General features: G+C 44.5%; 1 protein-coding gene across 1 annotated transcript in view; it reads right to left on the reverse strand.

Annotated features, from left to right (window-relative positions):
• Nucleotides 1-7,067: 7,067 nt before the first annotated feature.
• The window catches only part of MICU1 (mitochondrial calcium uptake 1), a 223,853-nt gene continuing 212,187 nt past the window's right edge, over nt 7,068-18,733 (reverse strand). Inside the window, exons 11-12 of the mRNA XM_024739749.1 lie at nt 14,094-14,183; nt 7,068-8,062 (exon numbers count right to left, since the gene is read on the reverse strand). Coding sequence (XP_024595517.1) covers nt 7,902-8,062; nt 14,094-14,183 — 251 coding nt within the window. The 3' untranslated portion in view covers nt 7,068-7,901. The remainder of the gene's footprint in view (nt 8,063-14,093; nt 14,184-18,733) is intronic.

Below are 18,733 nucleotides of genomic sequence, written 5' to 3' on the forward strand. Positions count from 1 at the left end.
TTGAGTCCACAGTCAATAATCTGGCTTTTGGTTGGCAGGGTCTGGAGAGGCGGCGGAGTGTATGCGTGCGTGATAGGACCTCTTCCTGCCTCGTTTCACGGAACTGTTTCAATTCAGAAAGGCTGTGTTGTTTCAGAAGGGATTATAAATTCAGCCTGAATGCTGGGCTAACCAGCTTCTTCCATGTTATCACTCCCTACCTTTCTTAAAGATCTCAAACCGGGTGTCCTTTTTGTCCGGAGGCAATTTGACTTTTCTGTGGTTCCTTCTCAGTCCAAAGGCCAGGAAGAGAGTCACATTCCTGCTCAGTTCATGTTAAACATTATGGCCCTTGGTCTATAGATGTTGTTTGAAAATGGAACTGGTATGCCAGGGGTGACCTGAAGTTACAGTTTCTCCTCAATAGTTCTTGAAATCAAGATGTCATGATGTTGATCTAAGGAAAAAATTAGAAACTTCTATCCTGACTAGCTGGAATCATGGCATGGGTGGGAGGATGAGGCCTAAAAAGAGAGATAACATCCTTAATTGCCTTCATAGAAATCCAGGTGAAGTCACTGGGAAAATGATTCTCCCAATGAATCTCAGCTTCTCCTCATTTTGCTCCTAGAGCTGAAAAAAACCTTGTGCTGTATTAGGTGACCACCAGCCTCCAGATTCCTCTCCTCCAGGGACACTAAGAATTCAGTCTGACCTTAACATGCTTTAATCTCCTATGGTCCCCTCCCCATCACTCTTAAGATATATTTCACCCCCTTCTCCCACCCCCCATCCATCTGCCTGTCCTCCTTAATTATCTTTTACACCTGTCCAAATCTAACTAGTTCTTCAGGGCTCCGCTTAAACTCTATATCTCCTCTGTGGAGAGATGGAATAAATTTAATAGATGTCTACACTGAAAGCCAGGCACTGTGCAGAGTTTTAGGGATTCAGAGATGCACCGAGAATAAAGGACAGGACCCGACATCAGGGAGCTTTCAGTCTAGTAGGGGAGATATTAAAAGAATTAGAAGACAGTGTGGAAAGTACAACAGTGGGATTGAGTGTAAGCTTGAAGAGGCTCAGAAGAGGGAGCTGTTACTTGTGTGTGTAGAATTGGAAAGGTTTCCTGGGGGAGATGACATCTGAGCCTGGGTCTGAGGCTGAGAAAGGGCCAACTCCTCCAAGAGCTCTCCCTGCGTGAATTCCCATAGCACTTAGCTTGGCTCCTCCATGGACACCCACCTTCACCGCTCTGCACAGTTGGCGCCCTTTGCTTGTGAGTCTGTTTACATCCTGTCTTCAGCTAAACCAGGATGGAGATCTTGCCCTTATGCTCCCCACAGTCTGAGCACAAGGCCTGACACCGAACAGGGGCTCAATACATATTTGTTAAATGAATAGAATAAATGAATCCCAGAGACAGGTTTTTCTCTCCCCAAACACTTTATCCAGAGTTTTCCTGAGCTAGCCAAGGGGATAAATTCCTTCCTAAGGCTCCAGGAAGAATTACCAAGTCAGTGGAATGTCCCCCACTTCCTGTCCTTTGCTCTTTTGCTCGCTGACTCCGCAGTGTCCCCTGCTGCCTCCAAATGCCTATCCACCAAGGCCTTCCTTTCAGAGAGCTCCAGCCTCCAAAATCTCTCTCCAAAAAAACGACCCTTACTGATTAAACTATGGAACACAATGGAATACAGCTGTGGGAATGGTTGGGAATGAGGCTTTCCAATGTATACTTTTTTAATGTAAGTTTGATTCTGGAAACATGTGAATGTTCACCTATTTAAAAAAAAAAAGAGAGAGAAACCTAAACCTCACATTGAAGATGATGAAAATTCACCCAAGAGTGTGAATGACTGATAGGTAATTGAATTTTCAATTTTAGCTTCAATAAATTATTTGTTGAATGAACACATGAAGATGTCTCCATAGCATCTCTGGATCTCCACTTCAGTCCCTTGCTCCCTATTTCTCCCTAAAGAGGGAGGAGACCTCACATCTAGGGCGGGCCAGAAGCTGGAGGATAAGGGCACAGGGCACTTGAAGTCCTTTCTCCCAAACATGTCTGTTTCAGGGACATCCCAAGTATGGGTTCTTTGATTCAAACTCCTTTCTCTTTGATGGTCTCTATTCCCGGCTTCTCTTGGGGAAGAGATGGAGCTGGTGTTAGGACACTGATTCAGACCTCATGGGTTCATGGTTAGTTGGCCTTGAAATTGGGAGAACCCAGGTTTTTAGGAGATCCCCTAGACCTCTCCTGGGTCCAGACTCATATCTACCTACCTACTAGGTATTTCTACTGGGATATCTCTCAGGCACCATATCAAAAAATTGCCTCATCATTCTCCACCCAAACCTGGTTCTCTCAGCCTCCCTACCCGCGAAGAGCACTCTCACACACCCAGTTACCCAAACAAATTTAGGTTTCATGCTGAATTCTTTCCTCTCCCTTACCATCCTCCAATTTATATGCCCCACGCTTACCCCTCAGGCGTGATCTGAACATCTTCCAAATCTCCAAATCTGTTAGCACCTCTCCAACTCTGCAGCCATTCCCCTAATCCAGGCTTCCAGCATCTGTTAACTGGATTATTATAGCAGTCTCCAACCTGGATCCCACTCCAATCCATCTGTAGCCTTGCAGGCAAAGTCATCATTCCAAAATGCAAAGCTCATTATGTCATTTTCCTGCTTAAAACCCTTCAGTGGCTCCCAAGTGGCATTAAGATAGAAGTCCAAACTCCTTATTGGAGCTTACAGGATCCTATAGAACCTGGTCCTATTTTCTTTTTTTCTCCCTTATATAAAGCCATCTGGGTTTGGTACTTTTTGTTGTAAGCAGATTTTTAACTGTTGATCCAATTTACTATAGCTATTGAATATTTTGTTTATAAATTTTAAAAATTATTTATTTTTATTTTTTGGCTGCGTTGGGTCTTCGTTGCTGCGTGCGGGCTTTCTTTAGTTGCGGTGAGCGGGGGCTACTCTTTGTTGCAGTGTGCGGGCTTCTCACTGCGGTGGCTTCTCTTTGTTGTGCAGCACGGGTTCTAGGCGTGCGGGTTTCAATACTTGTGGGACTCGGGCTCTGTAGTTGTGGCTTATGGGCTCTAGAGCGCAGGCTGAGTAGTTGTGGCACATGGGCTTAGTTGCTCCGTAGCATGTGGGATCTTCCCGGACCAGGGCTCGAACCCATGTCCCCTGCATTGGCAGGCGGATTCTTAACCACTGCGCCGCCAGGGAAGCCCCTTTTTCCAACTCTTTGAGGCAGGTGCTTAGCTTATTAACTGTCAGCCCATCTTCTGTAAATAAGTATGGAAGTTAAGATGTTTCTAAGTTTCCCTTTAGCTGTGTCCCACAGGTTTTCATATCTAGTATTTTCATTATCATATTCAGTTCCAAGCATTTAAAAATTTCCATCATGATTTTTTCTACAACCTATTAGTTATCTATAAGTGTGTTTCAAAATGCCCAACGGTATTTTTTGTCATCTTTTTTTGTGAATGACTGCCATCTTAATTCATCCTTGGGTAACAAAATCATTCCCCAATCTGTACTTACTGGATACACCCTAGAACTTCCGTTCCCAGAAACATGCTTTTTGGCCTTTGGACCTTTGTACATTCCGTACCTGCTGCCCGGACACTCCTCCTTCCCCCTTTGTTAACTCCTACTCAACCCTCAGGTCTCAGTATTTTTAATAAAAAAAAATTCTCTGTAAGCCTGCCTTGAACTTCCAAATCTGGATTAGATAGCCTTCTGCTTTTCTAAGTGCTCTCACACAGCTTGTACTTAACCTTTTTGCTTCTTTTCTGTTTTTCTCACTTTTAGATTCCGCCTGCAAACTCCTTGAAGACCTTGCTCAGTGCCTGGCCCACAGTAGGTGATCAGTAAAGAGTCGTAGAATGAATGGTGACTCTTACCCTGTCACTTGCTGGTAAAAATTCCCATTTTGGAGCCACAGAGAACAATACCCGGATGCTTCTCTCCCCTCAGGTATTGTCATATCCATTGTGTCTCTCTTCGTGATTATGGTTCATCTCTGGTTGTTCATCTCCCTCCACCCCATGCCACCCAGGTCCCTGGGAGGCCTATTCTCTGGAGTAGGACTGGGGCTAGGCTGGACTCCAGCAGCTGCCCCTCCCCTGCCAGTGACTCCTGGCGCTAAGCCTTCTTGCCAGCAGGTGGCACCTAAAGCCTGAAAGCTGAGCTACTCTGTTCCACGTTCCTTTTCTGAGCTGCTTGTTGGGACACATAACCTGGCTTGGGCTGTGCTTGGGCTTGGAGAGGATGCTCTGGTCTGGGAACCTGACTCCGGGCTCCCCTGCTGCTGTCCTTTCTTCCTTGTCTAGCGGCAGTCACTGTCTGGCCTTTTCCTTTGCCTTAAGAGTCCTATTCAGTGCCTGTGCTCCAACCAGACATAAAACTAGGTGGGGCACTAAAAACTCTGAAAATGATGATTTTTGTATATCATGTATGTTCTTACGCTCTTTCCTTAGTAACTCTCTCTCCACATTCTCCCTGCTTGTCCTCTTAGATCATCTAGGAAGCCCAGCTGAGCCCATCAAGGAAGCCTAGCAGCCTGGCTCCCCTCTTAGTTTCATTTCCTCTCCAAAGCTTAGAGGCTAGAACTGGGGAGTTATTTATTTTTTTAAGAAGTAGAGAACAATAACAAAAGTAGACAACAGCTGTGGGTGTGTAGGAGTGTTACTGACTTGGGTCCTTGGACTCTTTAACCAACAGAAATTGATAAGAGGCCAGATGAGGAATTCAGGCAAGGCTTTACTGGGACTTGTGCTACAGCACGAGGGAGCAACAAGTAACAGGTGCCCTTGCTCGCTCTCCGTGGAGGGCAGGCTGGTTCCTTCGGTGGGGTGAGGACGGAGGCAGATCTGCAGATGGGGCCGGAGGAGTGGCTTAGATGTTCTGCCCACCCTCTTGGTGGTGCCGTGTGCAGGGATCATGCACAGAACCCTGCTTTTGCTCCCAGCACCTAAGTGGCAGTCGGTTTGTGGCCTTTTATCTTATTGCTCATAATTGCCCGGATTGCGGCATGCATGCAGTTATTTTTAATTCCATTAGTTTCTTTGTACTCTGTTGCTGTGGAGATGTGTGTCCAGGTGCAAGCACTGCAGTAAAGGCCCCAGGTCCCAGCCTGTCTCAGGAAGAATTTATTGAGGCACTGCTAGTATCACTTTTACCTCGTCCGAGAAATATTTTAAAATTTGCTTTTGGTGGTAGACTCTTTCTTTGATTATGTCACTGCTTTGGGTCTGAACTTTGTGGGTGACAATCTCACAAAAATTACGTCAAGTTACAGCAGCGTTGTTATGGGTGGGCAAGAGATCCTTGGGAGGCAAAGGAGGGGCCATTAATCTTGTCTGGAAGAGGATTAAGGAAGGGACAGTTTGATCTGAATCTTGAAGGCAGAGGGGAAGGTTATTCTGTCTAGGTATTAGAAACAATGGGAATAAAAAGAGAAGCACATTATCAGCCTTCTGTATTCCCAAATGCTCCCAGCCTTACCCCCAAACTCTGCCTACTAAAGTCCCCTCAGCCTGCTCACATGCTTCCTTGGTGAAAGCACCAAATCCTAGCCACTAGACCACCAGGGAGCTCACATGCTTCCTTGGTCCCTTGGTCAAGGACTTCCTTGGGGCATCATGGCCTCTTCTGGGTGACTTAGCTTGTACCTTTTGCCTGCACATTTGCCCTGTTGTGCCAAAGTGTGGCCGTCCTGTCTTCTTGAGCACCTGGACCGCCTCTGCTTCCTCCGGCTCTCCTAGGAGCTAATGGAGTTCAGTTGGAATTCCACGTACTTGTCATAGGTGCTCTTGACCCTGGGTTTCAAGAAGTTGCAGGTGAGATCCTTATCCTTTCCTGCTATACTTTGGCTTTCAGCTTCAGTGAACCCAGGCCAGTTGGCAGGTCTCTCCTGGTGAGGGAGTGAATGCCCCACAGAGGCTGTGAAAGGGACTTCTCTTTCAGGCTGGAGAAATGAGGATTGGGGAAAAGAGTGATTTGGGGATTATGGGACAAGTTTAAGAAAAAGCTCACATTTTGCTGACGCCTCAGCCCTGGGGCAATGAGCAAGGCAAAGGCTACACTTGGGTGCCAGGAATACGTGCCACAAGAAAGGAAACAGTGGAAGATAGATGAGGTGCATGAGTGGGAAGCTCCTTTGAGAGGTAATCTAATCTGCTCCCAGAAAGGATGTTAGAAGTGAGGTTATTAAATTGCTCTGGAGAAAATGCTGGGGTTAGTCCTGTCCTTGTGGAGCCACAGGTGCAGACCTATGTCTCTGCTCTTCTCTGCCTGATAAACACTCCCTACCAACTTCTAGGCCTTGCAGGAAGCACTGGGTTTTTGGTGTGGTGGTGCTATTACACTGGATGCGAGACCCTATCGTGCCAAGGAGCACTACCTGGAGGTTCTGGAGGTTGTAGGAATTCTGGAGAAGAGCTGAAGGAGAGGTTTCTGGACCTGGAAGAAACCTCTAAGCCCATTAAGCTCAACCCTATCTGTCATTTTATAGTTGAGAAAACATGGGAAATTGCTTGCTTGCTCAAGGTCACACTGAGTTAGTGGCAGAGTTGAATCCACATAAAACACTGGTTGCTATGGTTCATTTCTTTCTTCTTTTTCTTGGCCGTGCTGCGCGGCTTCTGGGATTTTAGTTCCCCGACTAGGGACTGAACCCGGGCCCTCAGTGGTGAGAAGGCAGAGTCCTAACCACTGGACTGCCAGGGAATTCCCGGTTGCTATGGTTCTTAACACTTAGGTCCACCGTACCAGATGATGTCTCATATCCCCCACCACCCTGTCTTGGTTCCTTCTCGTGGGCCATGAGTAATCAAGGACTACGTTGGACCTGGTAGCCTTGGTCCAGGATGAAATGCTATCCAAACCTTGCTGGAAAATGCCACCACTAACCTCCAAATGCCCGTTTTGTTTATGCTCAAAGTGCCTTCTCAACAGGAAGGACCAGGCTCTGGTGGAAAGAAAACAGGTCTGCTGCTAGGATCTCAAAGCCAGTGGAGAAGTGAAATGAAAAGGGCCCCAGAGGACCCTAAAATAAAGGAGACAAGAGCCTTTGGCGGTGGTTGGTGGGGCTTTACTGCAAACCGTTATAATTAAAGTGCTATTTTACAAGTGTTTAAGACAGGGCAGACAGGCTCTGAGCCAGGACTCAGCTTCAGAGGCACACACCTGGAGGGGAAATGGCACTCGCAGGGGCCATGAGCTTAATCACTGCCACTCATTTAATAAGCACAGTCGTGCTGGAGTCTTCTTAGGGAGCCTGAGAGGAAAAGAAGGGAGTGGAGAGAGCCATGCAGCAGCTACTTTAAATTCCTAATCTTGCTCCATTCCCACTGTGCACACTGCCTCAGAGCCACCCTGGGGACTGACACAGATCCTTCCTCTGGCCCAGGCTTCCCACCAGCTCAGGGTGCCTGGGTCATCCTCGTTATCATTCATCACTGATTTCCTTTTTCTGCCAGAGGTTTTCCCAATTTGTAGCTTAAAAAACACCAGCAGGAGGAGAAGCAAGGAATGTTCTTGTTAATATAAATCCACACCAAGATGACTCAAGAAATGGGTGTTTCCCAGGGTTGGCAGGTACATGGATGGGTCCCGCATTCTTTGTCTGTAGGGTGCTTGAATGGGTAGTACTGTCGAACGTGCCAAAGGTCTACGCTTTTAGGACCTGCTCATGTTTTTGAGGACCTCTAGGGAGAATCACTGGTTTAGAACCAGGGCCTATCAGAACACTGGGAGAGGGGAAACTTGATGAGTCCTGAGATCATTCCCAGGAGGAGGGGAGCACTACTTCCGGAAGCAGCAGCGGGGAGGACTGTGCCAAGGCTCTGCCCAAGGGGCCAGGGTGCTTGGCCTGGAGGCGCGGCTCCTCGTGCAGTTCTCGGTTACTGTTTGGGCAAAGCGAAGTCCCAGGCAGTTTCCTGTGCACATTTCCACATGGCCTGCATGAGGCGGGTGAAGCCCATGTCTTTGGGCTTCTCCAGGCCTCTCATCAGCCGTTGCTTCATGATAGAAACAAATTCCTTATTGCTCAGCTCTCCGTTGCCTAGAAGAAGAGGCAAACACAACAGGGATAAGTGACAGCCTTGGAACAAAGACAATGAGACAATTCCATTGCTCACATCATGTAGGTCCCAAAGCCTAGAGCTCTCTCACAGCCAAACTCAATTCTCTTGGTTAAAAATGAACTGGTTTGTACTGTCCTTGATGTTTCCAATTGCAACTCAGTGATAGTTCCGTGTAGTGTGACAGAAGTTGAATGAGAATATATATGTCAGGTCCTGTGCTAGGTGTTGAGAATAAAGAGATAAAAATGACTTTGTCCCTTGAAATACCATCAGGTTATGGGAGAGACAAGTACATTATTTCAATAGTATGGTAAGTGCCATAATGGGGTAAACAGAGGATGCTATGGGGGCACAGAGGAAGACTATCTAACCCAGGCTGGGGAGGGTGCAAGTACAGGTCAGTAAAGGCTTCCTGGAGGTGACTCCTAAGTTGAATCCCAAAGGATGAGCAGGAAGTGGCCAAGCAGAGGGGAGTGAGACGGGGGAGGCATTCCAGTATGGTAGTAGCATAAGCAAAGGCACCTGTAGGAAGCAGCACAGCTGTTAGAGAACTACAAGGAGTTAGGTATTGCTGGACACACAAAGATAGGGGTATGGCCAGTAAACCAAAGAGGAAGGCAGGAGACAGGTCCTCAAGGATCTTGTATCCTTATGAAAGGGTTTGCACTTTATCTTCAGGGCAGGAAAGGACTGGGAGAGGGGAGTAAGATGTAGTTAGATTTCCATTTTGGGTAGATTTCTCTAGCTGGATGATGGTGATAGACTGGAGTGGCACAGATGGAGTGAGTATGGGAGCCAGTTAGGAGGCTGCTGCAATAGTCCAGGTAAGACATGATGAGGCTTTTCATGGTGAAAACTAAAATCAAAACCTGGCTTTGGGTTAAGCCCATTTTCTCATGGCTTCTCATTTGACCCTCTTCAGTGGCAGACTCTCAGGTCTAGAGGAGAACCTGGAGAGCATCTGGTCCGACCCAAGGTCACTTCTCAAGCCACATGGAATAGTAACCACTCCAAAAGTAGAGGACAGTTACCATTTGACTAGATGCTCAGGAGTAAATGTCTGCTGATTAAAAGAATCGCAGCCATTACTGGTGGTGACAGGAAGCTAGCAAACAGACCTCTACTAATGATCAGTCTGGGAAGAAAGTGGTAAGAGGGAATAATTGGTTTACTTCTGTACAGAGTACCTGAAAATCTAAACGGGCCCATGTTTGCTGTCTGAAAAGAGCATGGGCAGCCTCAGGGATACCTCAGAGCAAGATTAAAACAAACAAAAAACAGGTAAAGCTAACCTGTGGCACTAGAAGTTAGGGAAGTGGCCGCCCTCGGGGGTATGAGTGACCGGAGGGCAGCAGCACCAGGCAGCTCTGCGGTCCTGGTGATGTGCTGCTTCAGGATGATGCATGGGTGTGTTCAGTTTTTAAAAATTTATCAAGCTCCACACTTATGGTATTTGCATTTTTTTGTATGTATATTATACTTTAACTTAAAAAGTAGCCTGGCTGGGCTGAAAGTTAATCAGTAATATGGCTTATTAAGAATGCAATTAAAAGAACAAAAAGGTCTAAATAGGATTCTTAATATTTTGTATAAAAAGAAGCTTAAGATGAAAAAACCTGAAGTTATTTTTATTTATTTATTTTTTGGTGGTGGGGCTTGCAGGATCTTAGCTCCCCGACGGAGGATCAAACCTGAACCCTTGGGCAGTAAAAGCGCAGAGTCCTAACCACTGGACCACCATGGAATTCCCCAAACCTGAGGTTATTTCATTCAAACTACTCTGGGATTTGCTTCTTGCTTCCCTAAGGCCAGGGCTGACCAGTCTGAACGGCCTTTGTTACCTGTGAATTGGATATATGACTGAGTGTCATTTGTGTGCATGTGTGATCTGTGACTGCAACTCTAAATTCTGTGACAAACAAGTCTGTTTGAAAATTGGAATTCTCTGTCCCCTGGCATTTTTTTTTTGTTTTTGTTTTTGCGGTATGCGGGCCTCTCACTGTTGTGGCCTCTCCCATTGCGGAGCACAGGCTCCAGACGTGCAGGCTCAGCGGCCATGGCTCACGGGCCCAGCCACTCCGCGGCATGTGGGATCCTCCCGGACCGGGACACGAACCCGTGTCCCCTGCATTGGCAGGTGGACTCTCAACCACTGTGCCACCAGGGAAGCCCTCCCCTGGCATTTTGACCTAACGTCTTGCACTGGTAGAAATGACAATGGCTTTCGAATTTAATATCTACTTCCCTTTTCTGTAGATTAAGAAAATGAACCCCAGGCTTCCCTGGTGGGTTCGAGCCCTGGCCCGGGAAGATCCCACATGCCATGGAGCAACTAAGCCAGTGAGCCACAACTACTGAATCCCGTGTGCCACAACTACTGAAGCCCAGGCACCTAGAGCCCATGCTCTGCAACAAGAGAAGCCACCACAATTAGAAGCCTGCGCACGGCAATGAAGAGTAGCCCCCACTCGCCACAACTAGAGAAAGCCTGCGAGCAGCAGAAAACCCAATGCAGCCAAAAAAAAAAATTAAAAAAATTAAAAAAAAACAAAAACAAAAAAACCCCAAAACAAACAAACAAAAAGAAAATAAACCCCATTTACCACCAAAAGCAAAGGTAACAAAAGCAAAAATAAACAAGTGGAATTATATCAAACTAAAAAGCTTCTGCACAGCAAAGGAAACCATCAACAAAATGAGAAGGCAATCTACTAGACAGGAGAAGATATCTGCAAATCATATACTGATAAGGGGTTAAAATGCAAAATATACAGAGAACTCATGCAACTCAACAGCAAAAAACCAAACAACCTGATTAAAAATGTGCAGAGGACCTGAACAGATGCTTCCCAAAGAAGACATACAAATGGCCAATAGACACGTGAAAAGATGCTCAACATCACTGATCATCAGGGAAATGCAAATCAAAGCCACAGTGAGATACCACCTCACACCTGTCAGAATGGCTGTTAACAACAACAACAAATGACAAGTGTTGGCCAGGCTGTGGAGAAAAGGGAACCTGTGCACTGTTGGAGAGAATGTAAACTGGTCCAGCCGCTATGGAAAACAGTATGGAAGTTCCTCAGAAAACTAAAAATAAAACTACCATGTGATCCACATTCCACTTCTGGGTATGTATCTGAAAGAAACAAAAACACTCACTTGAAAAGATATATGCACCCCTATGTTCACTGCAGCATTATTTATAAGAGCTAAGACACAGAAACAACCTAAGTGTCCATGGACAGATGAATGGATGAAGAAAATGTGATATGTGTGTGTGTGTATATATATTGTGTGTACGATGGAATATTATTCAGCCATAAAAGGAAGGGAACTTTGCCATTTTTGACAACGGATGGACCTTGAGGCCATTATGCTGACATAAATCAGAGAAAGACAAATACTGTATGATCTCAGTTATATGCGGAATCTAAAACGAACAAACAAAAATAATTGAGTTCATAGATATATAGAACAGATTAGAGGTTGCTAGAGGTGGGGGATGGAGGTGGATGAATTCTGGTGCAGGGCTTCAAAAGGTACAAACTTCCAGTTATAAGTAAGTCATGGGGATATAATGTACAGCATGAAGACTATATTTTAAAACACTGTATTGCATATTTGCAAGTTGCTGAGAGTAGATCTTAAAAATTCTCATTATAAGAAAAAAAATTTGTAACATGTATGGTGACTAGACTTATTATGGTGATCATTTTGCAATATACACAAATATTGAATCATTATGTTGTACACCTGAAACTAATATGTTATATGTCAATTAAAAAATTAGGTCCCAGAGATAAAATGATTTTTTAAAGGTAATAGAAGTAGATATTGATAGAGCCTCCTTCTAAAAGGCTGGAAAATCAAACATTTCCCAGGACTTCCCGGGAGAAGAGGGGAACTGTGATGCTGGTTGCCATTACTCCCATATTCACTTCACAAACCAGCTCTTGGATACTGGCTTCAAAAATTATAAAAATGTTCTTTGGGAAAAAACTCAAACTACCTAAAAGTGATTAGAGTAAAAACAAAACCTGGGGAGAGTTACTCTCTCTGCAGCAGTGCTGTCCATTAGAACTCTCTGCGATGAGGGAAACGTTTTTATCTGTGCTATTTTCAATACAGGAGCCACCAGCCACGTGTGATACTGGAAGAAGTGAGTTTTAAATTGTATTCAATTTTAATTAATTTAAATTTAAATAACCACATGTAACTGTGGTATCATATTGGACAGGGCAGCTCTAGAGAATAATCACCCTTCCCTGTGGATGAGGACTCTCCTTGTCCTCGCTCTGGGGCTTCATTTCACTAAGACCTCGGTTGTGAGTTCAGGGGGGAGATTTAAATAACTCGAGTTCAATTTAAGAAGTTAATGAGGACTTCCCTGGTGGTGCAGTGGTTGGGAATCCACCTTCCAATGTAGGGGACGTGGGTTCGATCTCTGGTCAGGGAACTAGATCCCACATGCATGCCACAGCTAAGAGTTTGCATGCCACAACTAAGTAACCCACCTGCCGCAACTAAGACCTGGCACAACTAAAAATAAAAAACAAACAAAAAGTTAATGAACACCTGTTATGTGCAAAGTACTGTCTGAGGTCCTGTTTGCAGGGGAGGGGGGATCCAAAGGTGGATAGGACTTGTAACTACCCATAAAAAGCTCACAATTTGGTAGGGACGTTAAGTCACATACACAGAGATGGAGTGTAACATGCAGCAATGCAGACAAACTGAACCAAGTTAAGGAATTAAAAACACAGAGTGATTCATTATGCTGGGATCAAAAGGGAAGGTTTCACACATGCAGGAGCTTTTGATCTGTTCTTGAATTCTGTGAGCCTAGCTTCCTGGAGGAAGATGAACAGTGAATCCTGGCTGTGAGACAGGGAATGGAGGTCATATAGTACAGAGGGGGGCAGTGCACTTTTGGTTCAAATCCTGGATTTGCTATCTAATACTACCTTTGTGATCCTGGGAAAACTCCTTTACCTCTCTGAGTTGCAGCTTCCTTATCTGTAAAATGTGGTTAATAACTACTCCTGTGTCAGAGGATTAAATGAGCAGCTTGCACTGTGTATCCAGCTCATAGTAAGCAATGAAAAAACTGTGAGATAACTAATGAGGACCTACTGTATAGCACAGGGGACTCTACTCAGTACTCTATAATGGTCTATATGAGAGAAGAATCTAAAAAAGGGTGGATAGATGTGTATGTATAACTGATTCACTTTGCTGCATGCCTGAAACTAATACAACATTGTAAATCAACTATACTCCAATAAAAATAAAGTAAAAATAAATAAATTTAAGGCAAAAAAAAAAGAAAGAAAAAACTGTGAGCCTCCACTGTTAATATTATCATCATTGTATCAGCCAACATAGCTGAGAAATAAGGCCAGAGCAGAACCAGGATCTCTTAGATGGGCTAAATAAACTGCCGAGTGCTCACAGACACAACAGACCTTGGTGTGCAGCTGGAATGCTACGATGGGTTGTAAATGACTGAAATGTGCCCTGGGTGGTGGAGTGACCAGTACCATCTTCTTCCTAGAGACATTCAAATATTCAAGTGCTCCTATCTACTAAGCAGTAAGCTGGGTCTGATTTTTTTTTTTTTTTGGCCGTGTCACACAGCATGTGGGATCTTAGTTCCCCAACCAGGAATCGAACCCGTGCCCCCTGCAGTGGAAGTGGGGAGTCCTAAACACTGGACCACCAGGGAATTCCCTTGTTTTTATTTTTAAGATCCTTAGGGTCATAAATGAATTTAGGCCTACAGGCAAATTAGAATTATAAGAAGAAATGGAGAACACAAACCAGGACCAGGGGTGATATTTCTCAATGTCATGAGTCTGAGGGCTGAGCTACTGATGTGGGAAATGGGGAAGTTGAAGCAGTCTAGGCTGGTACCCTGGAGCTGCAAGGCTCCATCATAAAAGTGTCTACTTAAAGGGCAGTAAGGCTTGGTTTTCCCGCCGGACTCCAGAGGGCCCCACTCACCATCACAGTCAAAGAGCGCAAACACCACATCACACACGTGATCTGAGAGTTCCACTTTAGCCACTGTCCTGGCCACCTGCTGCATGGTTACTGAAAGAAGAAAGATGTTGAGTTAGCACAGCTGAGGGACTTTCATTTTGCTTTCTCTGAATGGAAGGATAAAACTATTCAGTCACAATAAAAAATTTTCAAGTGTATTTACGTCACATTTAAGAAAATGATAATTCAGTTTTTAATCCATAACCCCCTTTCCTTTTCACTTCAGATTCCACTTTCTTTCTACTGCTGCCACAGTTTAGGAGGTATATATAATTAAGTAAGAATGCCTGATACTAAATTTATAGAGAAAGTAAATTGGAGGTTACACGGGGCTGGGGAGTTAGTGGTTAATCAGTACAGATTTTCTGTTTGGGGTGATGGAAAAGTTTTGGAAATAGTGGTGATGGTTGTACAACACTGTGAATGTAATTAATGCCACTGACTTACATACTTAAAAATGGTTTAAATGGCAACTTTTGTTATATATATTTTACCACAATAAAAATTTAAAAAGTGAAAATCCACATAATATTTAAGGACGGAATTCTAAGTCTTCAGCATGCAGTGGTGGCTTTTCTAATAAATTATTACCAGAAGAGTGCCTTGAAAAAAAATAAAGAATGCCTGATAGTCTCTGTCTTGGCATTTTCCTCCCACTGGAAAGAACACAATATCAAAAAGTCAAGGAAATAATGAGGCAGAGAAAGGATGGGGAAGTGGGGAACAAGGAGACTTGTCTGAGGCTTCACCCACCCATTACTGACTGACAGTGGAGAATCTGCATGGCTGAGCTCCTGCCCTTCCTCCCAACAGGTTTTCCATCAGCCACTTCGTCTTTCCCAACTGTGCCCCTTGGCAGAAGCAGTGGCCCCCATCTCACTAGATCAATACAGTCTCTTTGTTTTTATCTTTTTCCAGATCTCATCAGAAAATCTCTTCTCTCTTGCCATTTTTTCTTTCTCTGACATTTACTGTTAAACACTAGCAATCACGTGAGAACTGGGTTCTCACAAAAAACAAGCCAGGAAGGACTAGGCAATTTCCCCTGCCTTCTCTGCCATTTATCCTCAAGCCTGATCCAGCTACATCTATAAATTATGTTATTGCTTACAGACACACTCTTAAGTGAGGTAAAACTCAGAGGAAAGAAAAAGATGAATTTCTATTTATGAACCAACCAGCAATGAAGTGTTCATATCTATAAACCTCAGATTAGATTCTTCTAGAAGCAATGTGAACTTAAACTAAAGGCAGTGTGCCTTCTCTGCTTATTTCATTCCTATAATTTCAGTTCTTTCTTGTCATTTTTTTTTCTGCATTTGCTCTTTCACTTCACCTCTATAGCCTCCATTATATTCAGCACAGGGCCCCTGAGGTCAGCTGATACAAATGCCAGAACAATGCAGAGGAGCAAAGAGACGCAGTAGAAAAACTGCTTGCTAGTCACAAGACCTGAGCTCTAGTCCTGGCTCCATCAACTTGCTGTGGTGGAGCCAGAACAATGCAGAGGAGCAAGGAGACACAGTAGAAAAACTGCTTGCAAGTCACAAGACCTGAGCTCTAGTCCTGGCTTCATCAACTTGCTGTGGTGGAGCCAGAACAATGCAGAGGAGCAAGGAGACACAGTAGAAAAACTGCTTGCAAGTCACAAGACCTGAGCTCTAGTCCTGGCTTCATCAACTTGCTGTGGTGGAGCCAGAACAATGCAGAGGAGCAAGGAGACACAGTAGAAAAACTGCTTGCAAGTCACAAGACCTGAGCTCTAGTCCTGGCTTCATCAACTTGCTGTGGTGGAGTCACCTGATCTCTTCAAGTATAATATTCTTATACTCAAATGAGGGGATGCCACAGGATAGCTGCTGAGGTGGCTTAGTAGTGCAAAGAATGGTTTATTGGCGTTTTCTAGAATCTGAGGGTGAGGGATAGGGGTGGAGGTACACAGAAACAGCTGAAGATCTTGTGTGGCGAAGGGCAGAAGAAAGGTATAAAGGCCACAAGCTGGGCTGTACCTTAGTGTCCACAGCCTCTGGCTGGAGGGGGACTAGGCTGCTCAGGAGAGCGGGAAGAGTCAGATTCCTCCTCCTGCAGCTTTAGGTTACTGCTCATACCGCCCCTCTTCCCGGGATGTGAGAGTGAAAGAGGAATCAACATCCCTTGGAACTAAAAGACTTAAGCAGAATATATTATTGTGTGGATGTTCACGAGATGTGGTTAAGTGCTGATGGGGGAGATGGAGGGCCTCTACTAGACTGTAGAAATTCTAGGGTTTAGAAACTTAGCCTCGTAGGTCTAGACACTTGATTCTCTCAGTCGGCTCAGGAAGAACTGATTCCTGCTAACTAAATGGCCCGGGGAAAGAGGAGAAACCAGAAGGCCAATTTACAATGAAAATAGTAACTGTTAAGAGAACTAAACTGATGACAGATGGCCATTATACTTCTCAGTAGGAAAATCTACTAAGGAAACTCAGTTCACCTCAGAAGATTGCTCAGTGAAAAGAGAATCAGATCAGAAGACACTGGATGCTCTCAAACTGTGATCATTTACTGAATTACCCTTTGCGGCCACAGAAATGTGTCCTGAGAAGTGGCTCTAAACCTGTTCTATGTAGATAAACATGAATGCTTTATGTTAACCATTCCTTTCGCTGCCAATGTTTGTTAACCATGCCTTTTTCACACCAATACCACACCTGTTATAACTGATAAGTACCCTCTTTTTCTCTTTCCCAGTTCCATTTTCTCAGGGCAGAGTGCCTATTGCCAATTCTTTTTTTAAAATTGGAGTATAGTTGCTTTACAATGTTGTGTTAGTTTCTACTGTACAGCAAAGTGAATCAGCTACACATATATCCCCTCTTTTTTGGATTTCCTTCCCATTTAGATCACCACAGAGCACTGAGTAGAGTTCCCTGTGCTATATAGTAGTGCTAATTCTTCTTGATGTTCCAAGTGCCTATCCTTTTCCCCATGAAGATAGACTCTTTCCTCTAAATAAACCATTAACTAAATAATATCCAAGAATGTCAGTGAGAGCTCTTGGCTTTTTTTTTTTTTTTAGTGGAAAGCTCATTAAAGTGGTACTAAGTGGTTGTAGAATAGGGACTTCTGGAAGCCACTGTCAGGAATCCCTCATTACAAATACCATCTCTTGACAGAACAGTTACAGAATATGTTCCATCTCACATGGAGAGGGCTCTGATGCCATCTGTACTACAGGAGCTAAGTTATTCAAACCACTGGGATATTACCAGCCAGCAAAGAGCCTGGCTGGGTTGCCCTTTCACAGTCCAAGATCCTCAGATAAGCCCCCAGGGTGTGAATCAGAGCAGTGGAGGAAACAAACATTAAACTGGCTGGTGAGCTGTACAGCCAAGAGCACTTGGGACAAGTAGGATGACAGCAGATTACAAGCCAAGTGCTTGACAGCTGGTCCTGAGAGTTGGCTCATTCAGATTTGCTTCCACATCTCTGAACCACAAAGCCATAATTAAATCACAGCAAGGAGAAAAATCCCTCACTCCCTCTGCCCCAGATCTCAACTTCCCCATGCAGACCAGTTGTTGGTACTGGAATTTGGGCCTCCCTTATTTCATGATGCTAATTGATTGATGGTTGGGGTTCTGATCTGAAAGATGTCTCTATGGAGCATGAAGTCACCCTGGAGAAGCCTACGTTTCCAAGGCCTATCTATTCCTTTGGTACAAATCTGGTCCAGCTGCCTGAACAATAGATGGACATGAGATTGGGTGATTTCTACTAGATTGGGGTGGGAAGGAATTTGCAGAAGCGTGCTGAATTGGCACTCAAAAATGTGTTAACCATCTGGCTTTTTGAAAAGTCCAGGCAGAATCTGAATTGTGCCAGGACCCCCAATTTACTCTCTGGCACAGTCCATGACTGGACAATTCAGCCTCAGACAGAAACACATACTGAGTTTGTGTGACTATAATGTCAGAAGCTATATTACATAAAAGTATTCACAACAGTAGTTGAACAGAGGAAAGGAGAGTTCTGGAGGGATAAGAGCCCAAACATCCACTTGGAATCAGAATCTTAGAACTGGAAGAGACCTCAGATGAAAGGTAAAATGCAGAGAATTTGAATAACTTGCTCAGGGTCACAAAGCTAACTAGTAGCACAGCTGGGTCTAGAATCTGGGTCTTCTGACTTCCAGCTAATGCTCTTTTCCCTATACACACTGGATCCACTCGGTCCCTTATATGGACAACGGATCCCCCCATGAATCTGTCACTCTGTTTTTTTTTGGCCGAACCTCATGACTTTCATGATCTTAGTTCCCCGACACCCTCGGCAGTGAAAGCGCGGAGTCTTAATCACTGGACCACCAGGGAATTCCCATGAATCTATCACTCTAAACAAGAGAAAGAGCTCAGATGAAAGAAAAGCCAAGTTGGGGATTACTCCTTGCTAGTGGGCAGGGACGAATAAGTGAGTAACAACTAGGGGTTGTGAAGAGCCAGCATTATAGTGTAACCACAGATCTGATTGCCCTATACATTAGCATTCCTTTGGAATGCATACTGACAATTTTAAGAACTTAAAGAAGTTTATTAAAATGCAACCCAGTGAAAAGCATAT

This window comes from Neophocaena asiaeorientalis, unplaced genomic scaffold, assembly GCF_003031525.2.
Source record: "Neophocaena asiaeorientalis asiaeorientalis breed wild unplaced genomic scaffold, Neophocaena_asiaeorientalis_V1.1 scaffold501, whole genome shotgun sequence".
Classification (NCBI taxonomy): Eukaryota; Metazoa; Chordata; class Mammalia; order Artiodactyla; family Phocoenidae; genus Neophocaena; species Neophocaena asiaeorientalis.